This window comes from Gadus macrocephalus, chromosome 6, assembly GCF_031168955.1.
Source record: "Gadus macrocephalus chromosome 6, ASM3116895v1".
Lineage (NCBI taxonomy): Eukaryota > Metazoa > Chordata > Actinopteri > Gadiformes > Gadidae > Gadus > Gadus macrocephalus.
The window spans coordinates 6,217,434-6,233,384 of NC_082387.1; the positions used below are offsets into that span (position 1 = coordinate 6,217,434).

Below are 15,951 nucleotides of genomic sequence, written 5' to 3' on the forward strand. Positions count from 1 at the left end.
TTTATCTCCTAGCGCCCATTTTAGAGTGTGCGTTCGAGACGAGTGAGTGGCGTTTGCTCCATACATACATACATCCCTGCTCGGCTTCGCCGTCACCAAGAGAACCGAACTGAGTTGGGAGCACAGTGGGGCGTTCACATACTGGTTGGCAGGGACTGGTTTCTTCTAAATGAAGGTATTATTTGAGTTACAGTGACAAAATGGCAAAGACTACTATATTCAGGAGTAGAGAAGACATAAGAAGTTCAAAACAAATGAAATGCATGTGAAGCACGCTTAATAACATTACTTGTTACTACAAGCTAAACCACAGCCATTACCCTCTAAAGAGAGTCCAACGACAGAATGGCCATACTTAAACACTCAAACAGCCGGCCAGCAGCCTTAGCATTGAAATGATTTACATAGAAAGAATGAAAAGGATTGTATGACAACAAAATAATTTATTTCAGCACAAAGGGGTTACCTATATTATGTGATTATACATTAATCGAATCCGTACATGTTTAACACAAAGCACATCTCACAAGCTGGTCCTTGTTGTCGGGGCCCGACCTCATTGCCAGTAGGGGACATCTCTACCAACAGAGGTCTTTGAAATCATTTGAAGGGCGCTCTTTGATTGCTTGTTTCATCTATATATATATATATATATATATATATATATATATATATATATATATATATGTCTCTCTTTCGCTCTCTTGTCTACAGACCTCTCGATCTGCATCTCTATGGAAACAGGGAAAGCCCCATGTGTTGTCAAGGGAACCAGAAGGTAAAATGATTATTATTTTTTGTATGAGGAACAGAATGCTCCATCATATCAACAAGCGGCTCCGTTATCAATAGTGCAGATCTATTTGTGTGTGTGATCTGGCTTGAGGCGGTTGGCTATCTGGCTCCGTCTGAGGAGCCCCTTGAAGACCCGCTTCACTTGGCCATATCTTCAGCCACTGCCTTGCCCATCTTGTCCTTCAGGTACGCCACTCTCTGCCGTTCCGTTTTCAGCTCTAACCACTCATAGTAGGGCACCTGGGAGGGGAGGGGACACAGGCACATTTGAGAAACTTTGGATCATCATGGATGAGACAACAAACAAATAGGATACACCTATGATTTATACAGCCATTATCAATGCCTTTTATTCTAAATTTGCACATAGTTTATATAAATGTATTCATGCAACTTGGCTTCGGATCATCTTCCCTCCCTTGAAAATAACATAAGGTATACGACAGGAAGTGATGCGTGTCTTTGCCCCTTGTGGGACCACACGTGGAGGCGGGACACAGGAAAAGTGCATGCAGCGCCTCTGTGGGTGTGTTCTCCCCTGGAGACAGCACAGCGAGAAGGTGAGCCGAGGGGGTCGTTTTTACTCCTTCAGGGATTTCTTTTTATAAAGTAGTAGTGTTGTAGTGCCCACTAGAGTGATTTTACAGCACTAGCTAGAAGGGTCAGGGCTCCAGACTAACATTTTTCCCTAGGAGCACTGTGGCCCCCAACTGAAAATATTAGGGACAGAACCAGACATTTTAGGGGCACACACCGTAAATCAACATGCCAAACAAATATTCACATTTCTCCTAATTTTCAGTGTATTACTTATAAATATTTTGATAATAGATGCAGAAATTACAATGGGCTGTTTCAAATTCTGTTTCACATTTTGTCCAAACGGTTTCCACATGTGCGTGAATGCGTTTGACGAGCACAGAACAAGTGCGCCCGCTTGTCGTCGTGCCGCTTGACAGGACGCTGAGCCTCCTCTCTGCCCGCTCACCTCTCCATTGAGAATGCATTAGCAGGCAAGACAAACGTCTCCTGTGTGAAAAGCCCTTTATGGCACCTGAAGCAGAGTCCTTCACGGGTTCGGGTACCCTCACAATTTGGAAGAAACGGGTGAAAAATAATGTACCGTGTCGGACACGGGTGCGGGTCGGGTCGGACGCCTGAACAGCGCAGGTCGGTCGCGGTGTTTTGCGATTGCGAGCGAGACTTCTTTGGTGCTGGATATGATATTCAGTAGTGGAGGCAGTGGGGTCGGGTCAATAGAGGGCACAAGGGCGCCACCCCTCCGTGAAATATTAACTCGAATATACTGTATCTGCCAACTATGAATCAACTATTCGAAATAAAATTTTAAAAAAATCAACGAAACTACATAACGTTTATCCTTGTTTAATTGTGTGATAGACCGTACTTGCCACTGCCAGCAACCATTTAATGCGTCTGGACGTCAATGATTTGGGCTAGGCTAGTTATTGGTCATTCAAAATAAAGCCCTCCTCCAAGTTAGGGGCGCTGGCCACGTTGAAGTCAATATAAGCTCGCAAACTTGGGGGGGGGGGGGCCAGAGGATCAGGGTAAGGTCAGGGGGGCGTTTGCTCAAAAAAGAGAACCACTGGCCTAGGACAACACCCTTGCCAGATTATTTATCTAAATAGCCCTATGTTGTTAGTATTTACTAACTTTATGCAAGATCTACGTTCGTGCAGTACTTGGCCTTGACTCGGTCCTAAAAATACAATATTATTTTAAATTATATCACATCAAAAAAGCGATAGCTAACGTTTGTTGAATAAAGCAAACACACAGCTGTTTTTTCTCCAAAAAGCTTGACTTACCTCGAATTTAACATAAGATAGTTCCTTCAAATTAGGGCTCTATGGACTAAAATATATCATGGTATGTTCTGAGGCATAGACAGTAACGGTAAATTATATCACGGTATCTTTATGTTAATTGTATCTTCTAATTTCGATATAATTGCTTCTGAAGGGGTAAAATATCTGGTAAGGCAGCAAAACTGCATCATTTTTTTATTTTTTACATCTTTTCTCAAGTTGCATTCATCTCTGAAAAACACTAATGTTTTTGGCATTTGACACAGTTCTGGCATCTCAATTTGGCTGAAGTATGTGCGGGCAGGTAACGCGTACCTGCTGGGATCAAGTGTTTTGACCATCTCTTTAAAGCCCTTTCTATCGACATTTTGAAAGGGAACCATGTCCTTACAAAGGTAAACAGTGAAGGCGTTTGAAATCTCATTCCACCACATTCCGGTCTCACGGTAACGTCAAAATCCATGCCGTGGCGCAAATTCACACTGGTGTACTTTCTATACTGTAAACCCCTACTTCAAATTGACGTTAAGAGTTTCCATCAGACTCGCGCGGTAGCCAGGCGTCTCATCCAATGGAGAGCTCAGTTGGCGCTGTGTGCTTCAAGATTCTGAAGCAAGTGCTGAGATTCCGATTGGCCCAGAGAAAATGTCAATTATAAGAATTATCCAATAATGTTTTGCTCTTCTAGCCTGCATCGCATGCATATGAAGGACAGCCCCACCCCCCTCCCCCCCAAAAAAAAACAACCTCTCTGGTTTTTCGCGATTCACGTGAATGACCCAATTGACCAAGAAAACAGCGATTGTCACCGAAAAGCGACAAGTTTGCAGGATTGCAAACATTAGCCACTAACAGTGGCCATTCCCCATCCTTCTCACACTCATTGGCCTGCTACAGATTCCGGATTTACTGACGCGCCCCTTCCCAATTAACGTGTCAAAATAAAAAAAATAAAAAGGGAAAATTGATTGGTCGCACATGCGCGACCAGATGTAAAATTCAGTCGCACATTCTCAAATTTTGGTCACAAAATGCGCCCATTTGGTCGCAGTCTGGAGCCATGAGGATGCAGTCAGTCTTTGAAAACAGCCCTTCTTTGCGCCTATTCCAACATTGACTTGACACTACAGTTGAAGCGGCAAGACTCGTTAGCCCAGTTTCCATGTCTGCAACAATGCAGAAGCCCTGCCATTGGCTAGGGAGACTGTCCTAGATGAGAGGCAGAGCAGAAATTGGCCCAGAGGAGACTGAGCTGCTGGGAGCTGGCAAGGCCTATTAATAAATACGAGAGACTGCAAGTGCCGGGGACCCACATGGCACTGTGCTCTCGTCTGTACCATTAAAACCACAGCCACCCAGCCTGGCTGGGGCTGTGCACTCCCAAGTAGTGGGTTTTGAAAACACAGATGTCCCTTTGCAGAAAGTTAACGTGGTAAGGTAACACACAAAAATGTTAATCATTGATGAACTTTATCTTCACTTGGTTGTGAGGACATTATATTCAGAATTGCTCAGTCATTGCAAAACATTAATAAATATGTTGAGAGTCATTGGGGATAGTGGCCTGAACATTAATTCCCAATGTTTGGCCATTTCATTTTAGGAAAACCATGTGTGGAATATAGCTTTTTCAGATTCAGATTTTTCAATATTAGCATAGCACAATGTTGCTAATAGATAACATGAAACTACCATGTTTACATCTCACCTCCACCAGGAGCAGGTCGGCCAGCTGGAGGTGTCGCTTCATCATCGCAAACCTTCCAAGAAGTTCTTTACTGCGCAAGCCAAAGTTGGGGAAGTCCCAGGCTAGGAATGCCAGTCTGTAAAACAAATGAAAACGACTGTTTGCGTTTCGTCACAAAGTTCTTGGGAGCAGATATAGAGCTATTCTCTGTGTGTCTAGTGCTTCACTCCCTAATTCCCTCCTGGTTGTACCGGCGCGTGCCTGCTGGCAGGGCCTGCTCCCCTCCTTCCCCAGGTAGGTGCAGGCCACTGGGCATCAGCAGGTCCACCAGCTGGTTCTCACTGTCAACCATCACCTCGCCATCTGAAAAAACACTTCAATCAACTTCACGGCCCTTCCTGAATAGAACAGTGTATGTGATGTGAAACCATTACAGCGTTAATCAGTGTTTCAAGTCCACTTCCCGCAATAAAGCAAAAGTAGGACTGTTGCAACTGATGCAGAGAGTCATGTACCGAGGGTCCACCCGTACACGGTGTCGACGGCGGTCCGCAGGGCCGTGGTCCTCCCCAGGACCAGGCCTTGGAGAGACTCCCTCAGGGCTCTCTGCAGTGGGGAGACGGTGGGGGAGGCCGGGGTGAAGTTCACTAGGCCAGAGAGAGCAGCGTCTGCCTCTGTGGAGCCCGGGTGTTCCAGCTGGAGGGTGGCTGCGATGTGGAGGAGCTTCAAACGACAGTTCTCCACGCGAGTCGGGCTGGCGCTGGCTGACATGGTGAGTGCAAAGAGACAAGAGGGTACAATGTAGAATCGCTCAAACATTCTGCAATAACAGCACCACATTTACGAGTGTCAGGGATTGACTAGAAAGCAGGATAGACAGTGCCACAAGAGTTCCTGGAGAGCTGATCTGATTGGTTAGCCCTCAGGTTCATTGAGCAATAATCTCCCAAATCCTGTCCATGATGTTAACCACACCAGAGCCAGTCTCCAAACATTAACACATCCAAAACCTGAACCTAGCCAGCACACTTTGGATCTTAACTCACCAATATGAAATCTTAACCCAACTATTTGTTTGACGCATCTCAGAGATAATAACTTTTAGAACAAACATCTATTTCAGGCCACATAATCTCAACTGGTCTCTAAACCAAAATAAAGTGGTCATGCACTATAAAAGAGGCATGTGACAAATAACTTTGTCTTCATGTGAACAGGTTTAAGGCTTTAGGGCAGTTAATGATCATGACAATATTTTCGAATAAACACACCAGTCTGTGGTACGGATTCATTGGATGGTGAAAGAGGGCTTAACCTTTGGCCCTCTTACTGTGGAGTCAAATGATGACGTATTGATGAGAGGATTTAAAAACGAGAAAACTGAAAGAAAACTTGGACATCAGGATCATAAAATGTATATTAACCAAAACATATATCAGAGGGATGTATCCACTACAAACCTTCCAAATATCTGATCAAGAAAAGGTCAAAAAGTCAGCTGAAACACTGGTTGGGGTCTAAATCAATAATAATATTCAATAATATTCTTATATTCAATAAGAACTCTCTCCTCCATCCATGACCAGCAAACACTCCGGTTAGCCAAAAGAATTATGCAGGACCCCTCACACGCTCTACACCCCGCCTTTGAGTGGCTACCCTCAGGGCGCCGACTACGCTGCCTCGGCTGTAGGACACAGAGGAGAAAAGCAACCTTTGTTCCCAAGGCTGTTCACCTCCTCAACTCCTCCTAAACCCCCAACCCAGGCTTGTGCCCTCCCCACATGGATTGGTGAAGCCGTGTTTGTTTTTGTTTGTTTTTTTGTTTGGACATGGCCCTGTCCTTTGTAATGCTGCTGCTATGTGCCCTCAATTGCCCCCTGGGGACAAATAAAGTTTTTTTGAATTTGAATTGAAAATCCCTGCACCCTACAGTGTTGTGTAGTTTGTAGTTCCTCCAACCACAAAAGGTTCATTCAGCTACACCATCGCTGTAGAGAGAGTGTGTGTGTGTGTGTGTGTGTGTGTGTGTGTGTGTGTGTGTGTGTGTGTGTGTGTGTGTGTGTGTGTGTGTGTGTGTGTGTGTGTGTGTGTGTGTGTGTGTGTGTGTGTGTGTGTGTGTGTGTGTGTGTGTGTGTGTGTGTGTTGTGGCAACCCGGCCCAGGCCAATTAAGGATATTGAGAGCACCTGAAGAACAAGTGGAGAAGCAGGGCTTAAATAGCCCGCTTCTCCACTCATTCGGGGCTCTCCCAGCCCTGGAGCTCCTGCACGGAGAGACCGGTCCTCGTGGGTGACGGGATTCCACCCACGAAGGAGGGGGCCGTTGATTCCTCCCAAGGTTTATGTTATTTATATTTTGGAGAGACTTTATGTTCGGTAATAAACCTGCCTTTTTTGGCTTTTGCGCAACGCAATTGTGTCCTGTTTGGGAGGAGTTGGTGCGCTCAACGTGGCGGGTTGCCACATATGGTTTAGAATGCAGGCAACTCGACCGAGCTACGGGCCATTTTGGGTGGGAGCGCCCACCTCAAGCCACCCCCAAACCGGAGCCGACGCAGCCGGGGCCGACGCAGCCGGAGCCGACGCAGCAGAGACGACGCCGCCAGAGACGAAACGCCGCCAGAGACGACGCCGCCAGAGACGACGCAGCCCGAGACGAGGCTGCGGGAGACGAGGCCACGGGAGACGAGGTCGCGGGAGACGAGACTGCGGGAGACTAGGCCGCAAAACGAGCCACGCCGGCAGCAGAAGCAGCCATGCTGCGCGCCGGGCCGCCGCCCCTCCGAAAGGCCACCCGAGGCTTCAGCAAAGGGTGGAGGAGTGTGGCAACCCGGCCCAGGCCAATTAAGGATATTGAGAGCACCTGAAGAACAAGTGGAGAAGCAGGGCTTAAATAGCCCGCTTCTCCACTCATTCGGGGCTCTCCCAGCCCTGGAGCTCCTGCACGGAGAGACCGGTCCTCGTGGGTGACGGGATTCCACCCACGAAGGAGGGGGCCGTTGATTCCTCCCAAGGTTTATGTTATTTGTATTTTGGAGAGACTTTATGTTCGGTAATAAACCTGCCTTTTTTGGCCTTTGCGCAACGCAATTGTGTCCTGTTTGGGAGGAGTTGGTGCGCTCAACGTGGCGGGTTGCCACTGTGTGTGTGTGTGTGTGTGTGTACGGTATCCCCTGCTTGGCTACGTGAGTGTACAGTGATTGGTCATCCCCTTGGCTACATAGCCCGGAGAGTAAAAATCGGTAGACTGAAATCACATGACATTGCAATGGATTTGGTGGAACATAATTTTCTGATGTTAAATGCACAACTTCATAACGCTTAAAAACAAGAAGTAAATTATTGAATTCCGTCACTTTCAACTACAAAGCTGTTTGGTGTTACAAACCTGAAAGACTGGCTCTGTACTCAGGCCGGGCGAGGGATAGACAGTAGTGTGGCTTGACCTGCTGTAGTACACACAGAGACCAGACCACATCCACCAGCAGGAAGGGCTCCAGGCCACGCAGAGAGTCCTCCAGGGCAGAGTGAACCTGCACACAGACCACACCACTCACTGAAGGGGGTAGGTTGGGATGGGGAACTGTGGCTGGGGTCACAATTTCAATAAGGTAAGGCAATGACATGCAATAATAAAACAAAGACCTCAAGTTTGTTTACCTTGCTGTAAAACTGCTCTCCATTGCTGGGTTGGAAGCCCAACCTGGCCAATGTCATGAGTAGATTACAGACCTGTGATGTGACGTACTTCTCGCTGTTGGCTGTGTAGTGCTGGAGACAAATGGATTAGAGATTAAGTGGCAATGAGGAGAAGCCTACTTTAGAGAGTATAGAACTGCAAAACAATGTATATCAGTTGAATTTGAATGAGGGACACTGTTAGACTGACCTCTGCAAAGGCCTCAAAGAGAGGGAGGTGGAGCCACTTGAGGAATCCTAGGGACTTGGCGCAGCGGGTGATGTCGATTGGGCTGAGCTCCGGCACTCTGGGCAGCAACTCGGCTGCCATCCGCTGGAACACCTGGGAATGGTTGAAATTCAACTTTCCTACAAGGAAAGTGGGATAAACAAACACATTCTAGGTTATTTTGAAGGCTGCTGTCAAGCAAAATTTAAAGCATCCCAGTCCCCCAGATTTGAACTTTGATTATTAATCTAAAATTGGATCTTTCCGATACCATGGACATGGAATCATGCATGAGATCTGACTGGCTGTTTTTATACCATAAACATAGGCCATGTCCAGCAGCAGTGGAGTGGTGAGGTCGGAGGAGGGCTTCTGGAGCAGGTGGTATGACAGCGCTCTGAGCAAGGGAACACACCTGCGGCCCCGAGATGCCATGGATAAACACACTCTGCGGATCTCCTGTGTCGAAAAGCCCTCCGCCAGCTCCAACGCCTGAAAAAATAAGAGCGAAATGAAGTGAAAACATCTTCAGTGTTAATATCATTTGAAAGGAATTGCCAAGTTTAATTTTTTTTTTTATATTCATTCATATATATATATATATATATATATATATATATATAAATAAACATAAACATTATATACACACACACACCTTTATAAATATCTTTAGCTCTATAACTTATAATAAATTGGATTGGATCATTTGAAAGGAATTGCCAAGTTTAATTTATTTTTTTATATTCATTCATTCATATATATATATATATATATATATATATATATATATATATATATATATATATAAACATTATTTGCCATAATCACATGTTGCCATGGTCACTGCTCATGCGGTCGACCGGTCGGCACGTAGAGCAGCTTTTTTCCTTGTTTTTTGTCTCTTACCCTACTTTTTGTCTCTTACCCATGGGTGGATTACTGCACGGGCACACCGGGCACATGCCCAGGGGCCCCCCTGAGCCCTGAGCCTGAGCCTGAGTTACTAACAGTGGGGCCCAGGGCCCCACAAGTTACTAACAGTGGGGCCCAGGGCCCCACAAGTTACTAACAGTGGGGTCCAGGGCCCCACAAGTTACTAACAGTGGGGTCCAGGGCCCCACAAGTTACTAACAGTGGGGCCCAGGGCCCCACAAGTTACTAAAAGTGGGGCCCTGGGCCCCACTGTTAGTAACTTTTAATGTTGCATTGTCGAAGCAATCAGTAGAGAAATACAAAAATTCAAGCGAAAACAGCAATAGTAGGCCTATTACTACTGAGTAAATAAATTAATCAAAAGATCACTAGGGGGCACTATTTCAGTTTGTGAATTTGAGACCGGTCACGAACAAGTCACTGTCATTTAAACATGGAGCAACGGCGAACTCTAAGTGGAGCGTTGAAGCAATGAATTTATTCAGTTCAGATCATTTATCAAGCCTGGAGATGATGCAACCCCAAAAGGACTGCTACAAATTATACTCGATTGTGGACTGCAATCTATGTTTCCAAATGTGTATGTAGCGCTACGGCTTTTTCTGACTCTGCCCGTCAGTAATTGCGAAGGGGAGCGGTCATTCTCTCTTCTGTCCAGGATTAAAAATGAACTGAGGACGAAAATGTCACAAAAACGCCTCAAGGCACTTTCTCTCATGGCAATTGATGATATCGTGTGGAGGATTTCGCAAGGAACAGAGCCCGGAAAAAATGCATTTCATAGGTGAAATGCATTACTGCACAGCAAATCGCAAAGTGTTAAAATCCCAGAGTATTCATGACCAGAGTAGATTTTATACACTTTGGTGTTGAATAGGCACTAAGTACATTTTTTGGGGTGTACCAGAAACACTCTTGGGTGTTGTCTCTAAGTATAATGCTGGTGTAGAGTAATTTAAGTGTTTATTTTAGGATGATGGACTCCCTGAGTGTACAACGGTTGAGTGTCCAACTATCCCGGCGGCACGTCGGTTTAGGTTTCGATTCGTCATTGGCTCGCTGCGCCTTCTCATTGGTTGAATCTAGAGACATGTGACCGTTTGTCCTCTTCCACACTACGCAGCAAACTGTTTCGGCAGAGACGGTTGACTAGAGAGGATCGAATCAATATCGCCAAGGAATTGCTCCGAGTGAGCGAAGACATTTTTGAACTTCATGGGAATGTAAACAGGTAAGAAAAGTACCAAGTGAATAATGCACAGGGTTTCTATGTTTCATAGTTAGTTGTGCGTATGTCCTTCATATAGGTCAGAAATTGTATTCATAATGGGTCTTAAGAAGGTATTAGAGGCTTAAATTTAACTTGTTCAAACCTGCAGAAACCCTGAATGCAGAATATTCAGCATTTCTTCGTCTTTTAGATCTGATAACCAACTTATAAATGCTAACGATTTTAGCTAACGTCAAACTTAATGGCCAATGCTAATGAGGCACATGTCTTCAATTTAGCTAACGCCTCGTTAACATTTTTAGCTAATGCTAACGAGGCACGTGGCTTTAATTTAGTGGGAGCGTGTCTATGTTCCCCGCCCCGGGTCCTATGTTCCCCGCCCCGGGTCCTATGTTCCCCGCCCCGGGTCCTATGTTCCCCGCCCCGGGTCCTATGTTCCCCGCCCCGGGTCCTATGTTCCCCGCCCCGGGTCCTATGTTCCCCGGGTCCTATGTTCCCCGGGTCCTATGTTCCCCGGGTCCTATGTTCCCCGGGTCCTATGTTCCCCTCTTTGTATGAGACTGGAGAACATAGGACCCTTTTTTTTTTTTTTTAAAAGGGTCCTATGATAATAACCTGTTTGTATTTGGCCACCTTTTTAGATGCTGACTATTTATTGACAAGAACTTTTTGAACCTTTTATGTTGTGTAATGTGCTTTCATCAGGTGTATTTCATGCTCAAAGTATGTGCTCTCCCTTTTCAGGTTGGGATAGTGACATGGCCTCACTTCTCCTGCTGGTCTACCTCCTGCCACCACCTCCAAGTGGAAAGAAGGGAGCTGTCAAAATCAGTATCTGGGAAGCTGTGGATCGTGTGGTGAAGTTTCACAGGGTAATTGTATCCTGATAATTTGGCATGCCCATGGCATGCCGCCAGAGCTTGTGTGTTGCTGATGGATGTCACAATCTCTGTGTTGGCCAATCTACTTATCGAGTCTTGAAAACAAAATGGCGTCGACGGGGGATCTACTGATGGTATTGTGTGTATAAAATGTACTTTTTAATAAACAATCTGTACACTTACAAAGTTCTCAATGCCTCGTTTTATATGTCAATACCCTTATTGAACTACCAAAGAAGTGTCGGGCTACTTCTAGCCTTTTAAATGGTTTAAAATAGCGATTTAGTTTTTACCATAACCACTGCCCCATTGTTCCAAGTTTATAGCGTTTTGATAGAATCGGCTAAAAACAGCCAACTGAAGAAAGCGTCTATGCGTTTTTTTGTGCTCCAAAACGAACGTTTCAACTCATTATCATACAAAACATCCCAAATCCGTTTTACACCGGAATTCCCCTTTAATTGGTTGACGGGGACACATTTATTTATTTATTTTCAAGTTGTTTGTTACATCATATAAATGTAAAACTAAATATGGTTCTTGATGTAAAATAATTAAAGTTTAACTATAATGTTAACTATATTATATATGTATGCACTGTAACAACAACAGCAGCAAGAATCTAATGTGTAGACTATTCATTCATGAAGTGTTGATAATTCACCTCAAAGGTGTTGGTTGTACACCAGTCAGAGTACATTCTCACTCTAGAAGTATTAAATAATCAGCTCTGCGAAGTGCTACAAAGCACTGACTTGGAGTACATATTTTCTCTCTCTGGGGTTCTAGGTTTACACTGCAGGTGTAAGGAAGCACTGAATGAGTGCCCAAAAGTACCACTAATAGAGTACATTTGCACTCTCAAAGTGTTCAAATGTAACTCTAAATTTGGAGTACATATTTTGCTCTTCTAACAGTGTTCAGCGAACACTGAACTCTTGGACCTATATATACCCCGAAGTGAGTGTTAAATGTACACCCATAGAGTACAATGTACACTGTGGTTTTTGCTGTGTGTCAATTAATGTAAGGAACTGTTCGTATTGAGTTGTTTTAAGTCGTTTTTATTTGTGGTTGAAAGCGGTGCATTCGAAATTCGTTCAAATCGCCAGAAATTGCATAAATTATATATGTTTTTTATCCTGTTTTGGTTAAATAAAGATGCATTTATTTGTAATAATTATTGTGAGGTTGCCTTTCCTGTGCTACAAATCCTGCTGAGTTGCAGGTATAGGCCAATGACTTATTATCGCCAATAAGTGTGTGTGTATTCTGGGTGCGTGTGTTTATGTTGGAAGGGGGGGGGGGGGCTGCGGAGTCCACGTGCCCAGGGGCCCGTTGTGTCATAATCCGTCTATGCTCTTATCCTACTTTTTGTCTCTTACCCTACTTCACGCATTGTGTAAAGAAATACTGGACGGATTTTTTCCATTTGCCTGTACGGTGCGTACTTTGTATCACTGTAAACATCATTGTAAACATCATTGTAAACAGTGATACTTTGTATCACTGTGTTGAAACAGTGATACTTTGTATCACTGTTTGTTTGTTTTTGAATCGCTACCTGGCCGAGGATAAGCTCCCTGGACTAACTGTTTTCCGGCATCGATATCCGCGCATTCATATGGACTATTCTTCAAATGTGACTATTCTTCAAATGTGGATTATCTGTGAGCCTGTTTCTGCAAATCGGAACAATATTCCCGACGGCAAAATCACCTACACAAGAGACTTTTTGCTGCAGCTCGGACTCTCATCTCATCTACTTTTCCCGATGAAATAATCCGCAAGAATTCATCCCGCGCACACAATCAAAAAAAGGTAACTAGAAGGGGCAAGAAAAAAGGATGAATTAAAGCTAGGCTTAAACGGGAGAAATGTAAACAACGGCCACTTCCGTCTATCATCTTGGCCAATGTGCGCTCCCTCCGCAACAAAATGGATGAGTTACAAGCCAACGTTAACCACATGCATGAATACAGAAGTGTCTCTATTCTTGCTTTCACCGAAACGTGGTTAAATAAGAACAATGAAGAAAGCATATTGATGGCTTCGCACCCCCTCTCAGACTCGACCGGGACAGTGAGCGCACCGGTAAACAACATGGTGGCGGTGTGTGTCTCTATGTTAACACCCGCTGGTGCTCCACAGTTGTAGTGAGAGAGAAAATGTGCACCCCTGACATCGAGCTCCTGGCTGTCTCCCTACGACCCTTTTACCTCCCCAGAGAGTTTCCTCAACTTTTTATCATCCTGGCTTACATCCACCCCAGAGACATGGACTGGTGAAGCCGTGTTTGTTTTTGTTTGTTTTTTTGTTTGGACATGGCCCTGTCCTTTGTAATGCTGCTGCTATGTGCCCTCAATTGCCCCCTGGGGACAAATAAAGTTTTTGGGGGAATTACACACACACACACACACACACACACACACACACACACACACACACACACACACACACACACACACACACACACACACACACCTTTATAAATATCTTTAGCTCTATAACTTATAATAAATTGGATGTCATTGGCGGTTATAATGCATCACAGAATTCAGGTTGTAATCTATAGTGGCCTATTCAAGAGTTACCTCATATTTCTGAATGTTTTCCGACTGGTTTAAAGCCATGTGATTTCAACCAATAGAAAATAGTAACAGCATTAAGCGAGGGGCTTGTGAAGTGCATTAATACTCCCTTGCAACTACCTTGTCTTCTAGTCGGTCCATCAAGCTGGACGACATGCGTTCGCCTTTGGATATCAGCGCACTGACAGTCCTTGCGTCTGAGATCTCAGTCCAGCGCAGTTCCAGCTGTTTCAAGGAAGCGTTCACGATGGCCACCTCAGATGATCTTGGCCTCTCCCAGCCCCAGTCCACCAGCAAGGCCAGCTGCCGGTAGCTTAGCCTGCGAACTCGCCATAGAACCTCGGTCTGGACGGAGGTCAACACTGAAGTGCTGGGAGGCAAATTCATGGCCCAGAAAGACCGCAGAACGGACACCAGTGTGCTGTTCCACACTGCAGATACCTGGAATAAAAAATGAACACAAAAAACATGTTATTGTTTGCTCTGCAAGGACGAAACCAAACATCAACAAAAGATGCATGCATTGTTTATCTCACTCCAATAGTCCTGACCTTCTCACCTGTCCGTTTATTGTATCCATGATGTCCTGCAGCCTCGGATCCATCAGAATATCTGCATCTATGGTAGGAATACTTCCTTGTGTTCCTTGAACCATCCGCGACAGTTTCACCATAGCGATAGCAGCCTGGTTACCATTTCCTCTGTGTTCTTTCCAGGCCCGCAAGATGTCCTCTGGTGTTTCTGCCTTCTCCACCAGTTTATCAAGCTGAGTGCGCCTTGGCATGGCAGGCACGTTCTCATCTCTGGCTACAATTCTAACATCACATAGGCGCCTCTCAGGAACCCATACCCGTGCTGGAGCCCATTGCAGCTCAGACAGAGTTGTTGCAGAGATAGGGTTAGTCTGATTGGAAGCTGCAATGGTTGCCAGCGGTGAGGGCCTGGAGAGGAAACGCGTACATCTGACCAGGAGACGGCTGGCCATCGGATCCGTCGGAGTTGGAGCGGGTAGGGCGAGCTACGGAGGAGCGGCTCACAGTGCAGGGGTGGAGGTTACCATCATGGAGCTATGTGAAGGGTACAAGGAGGAAACCGGATTCATGAATTAAGTCGTTGTGGGTGCCATAAATAGATGGACTGTTAAGCCCTTTGAGGCTGTACTGGTGATTAAGGGCTATACATACAATTGAATTAAAATAATTTCAGATAGTTAAGGTGAAAATATGTTTATATCATTAATGCAGATAGCTATGATCGCATTATAACATTGAATTATAGTCCATTTAAACCGGATTATAACAGAGTATTATTGTCTAACGTGTTTATCATTGAAGCCCATAATCGACTGATTCAAATCCCAAGCAAAGTAGACCGTTTCAGTTCAGGGATGCTTCATGTTAGAACTGTATCATACAGCCTTATTATCAAACAATCCTACCGACGATTTGTCAACTTTACAATCATAATGCCATCACCTGACCTTGTGGATCACAACTTAAGACAGCCACCCCCCTCCCTTTCAAAACTCAACATCCTCTCAACAACAGCAGCACAGTAGCCGTGCAGAACACACGTTATCCTCATGTGGTAATTAGGCTTATTCAGACTTACAGCTTCAACGATCGGATGAATAACCCCATGAATGGATGATTTGAGCGATAAACCGACATTCACATGGACCGTGGATCTGTCAGTAGGTGGCGCAGGAGGATGACGTCACAGATGGGATATTACATGTGCCGCGAGCCAAGCAGGGATTGGCTACAGGAAGGACCCGTTGCGCAGCAGTCTCTTGCCGCCTTCAAAACGCTCGGAGTTACCGGGAGTTTCGGCCATAATGGCGCGTTCCAGGCAACCCGTAACTTGTGTTTTCAAAATATTCTACCCGTGAAAGTGCCCTGGAACGGCAGTCAAACCCGTAACTCACTACCCGTGAAGTCGTACCAGATCGATGTACTCCCAGTTACATTTGTGGACGTCAAACAAACGGCCTCTATCTAAAAAATCAAATAAATCGGTTGGATATATTTTATGGTATGAACCTCCGTATTGGTGGCATTTTTGCCTGCTTGTTGTGTAGTAATAACCAACAC

At 45.1% G+C, this 15,951-nt stretch overlaps 1 protein-coding gene and 1 long non-coding RNA gene across 2 annotated transcripts; one reads left to right on the forward strand and one right to left on the reverse strand.

The window, feature by feature from the left end:
• Positions 1–674: 674 nt before the first annotated feature.
• On the reverse strand, positions 675–15,618 carry tbrg4 (transforming growth factor beta regulator 4). Its single transcript, XM_060053667.1, has 11 exons — positions 15,470–15,618; positions 14,418–14,925; positions 13,979–14,299; positions 8,540–8,714; positions 8,205–8,362; positions 7,976–8,086; positions 7,704–7,848; positions 4,830–5,078; positions 4,566–4,677; positions 4,336–4,450; positions 675–1,035 (listed from the first exon to the last, which is right to left on the reverse strand). The coding sequence occupies exons 2-11, from the start codon at positions 14,841–14,843 to the stop codon at positions 934–936; spliced, it is 1,914 nt and encodes a 637-aa protein (XP_059909650.1). The 5' UTR covers positions 14,844–14,925; positions 15,470–15,618; the 3' UTR covers positions 675–933.
• Positions 9,925–12,092, forward strand: LOC132459269 (uncharacterized). The gene is made up of 3 exons (XR_009526186.1): positions 9,925–10,386; positions 11,131–11,476; positions 11,631–12,092. It is a non-coding gene; the product is annotated as an uncharacterized LOC132459269 (long non-coding RNA).
• Positions 15,619–15,951: the final 333 nt, after the last annotated feature.

What these genes read in the sequence shown, in the direction of transcription:
- tbrg4 (XM_060053667.1), bottom strand. Translation starts at nt 14,843, where the DNA reads ATGGCCAGCCGTCTCCTGGTCAGATGTACGCGTTTCCTCTCCAGGCCC. An exon ending in TGGATACAATAAACGGACAG is followed by an intron (nt 14,300 to 14,417) that starts GTGAGAAGGTCA and finishes TTTTTATTCCAG; the next exon opens with GTATCTGCAGTGTGGAACAG. An exon ending in TGGACCGACTAGAAGACAAG is followed by an intron (nt 8,715 to 13,978) that starts GTAGTTGCAAGG and finishes TTATTTTTTCAG; the next exon opens with GCGTTGGAGCTGGCGGAGGG.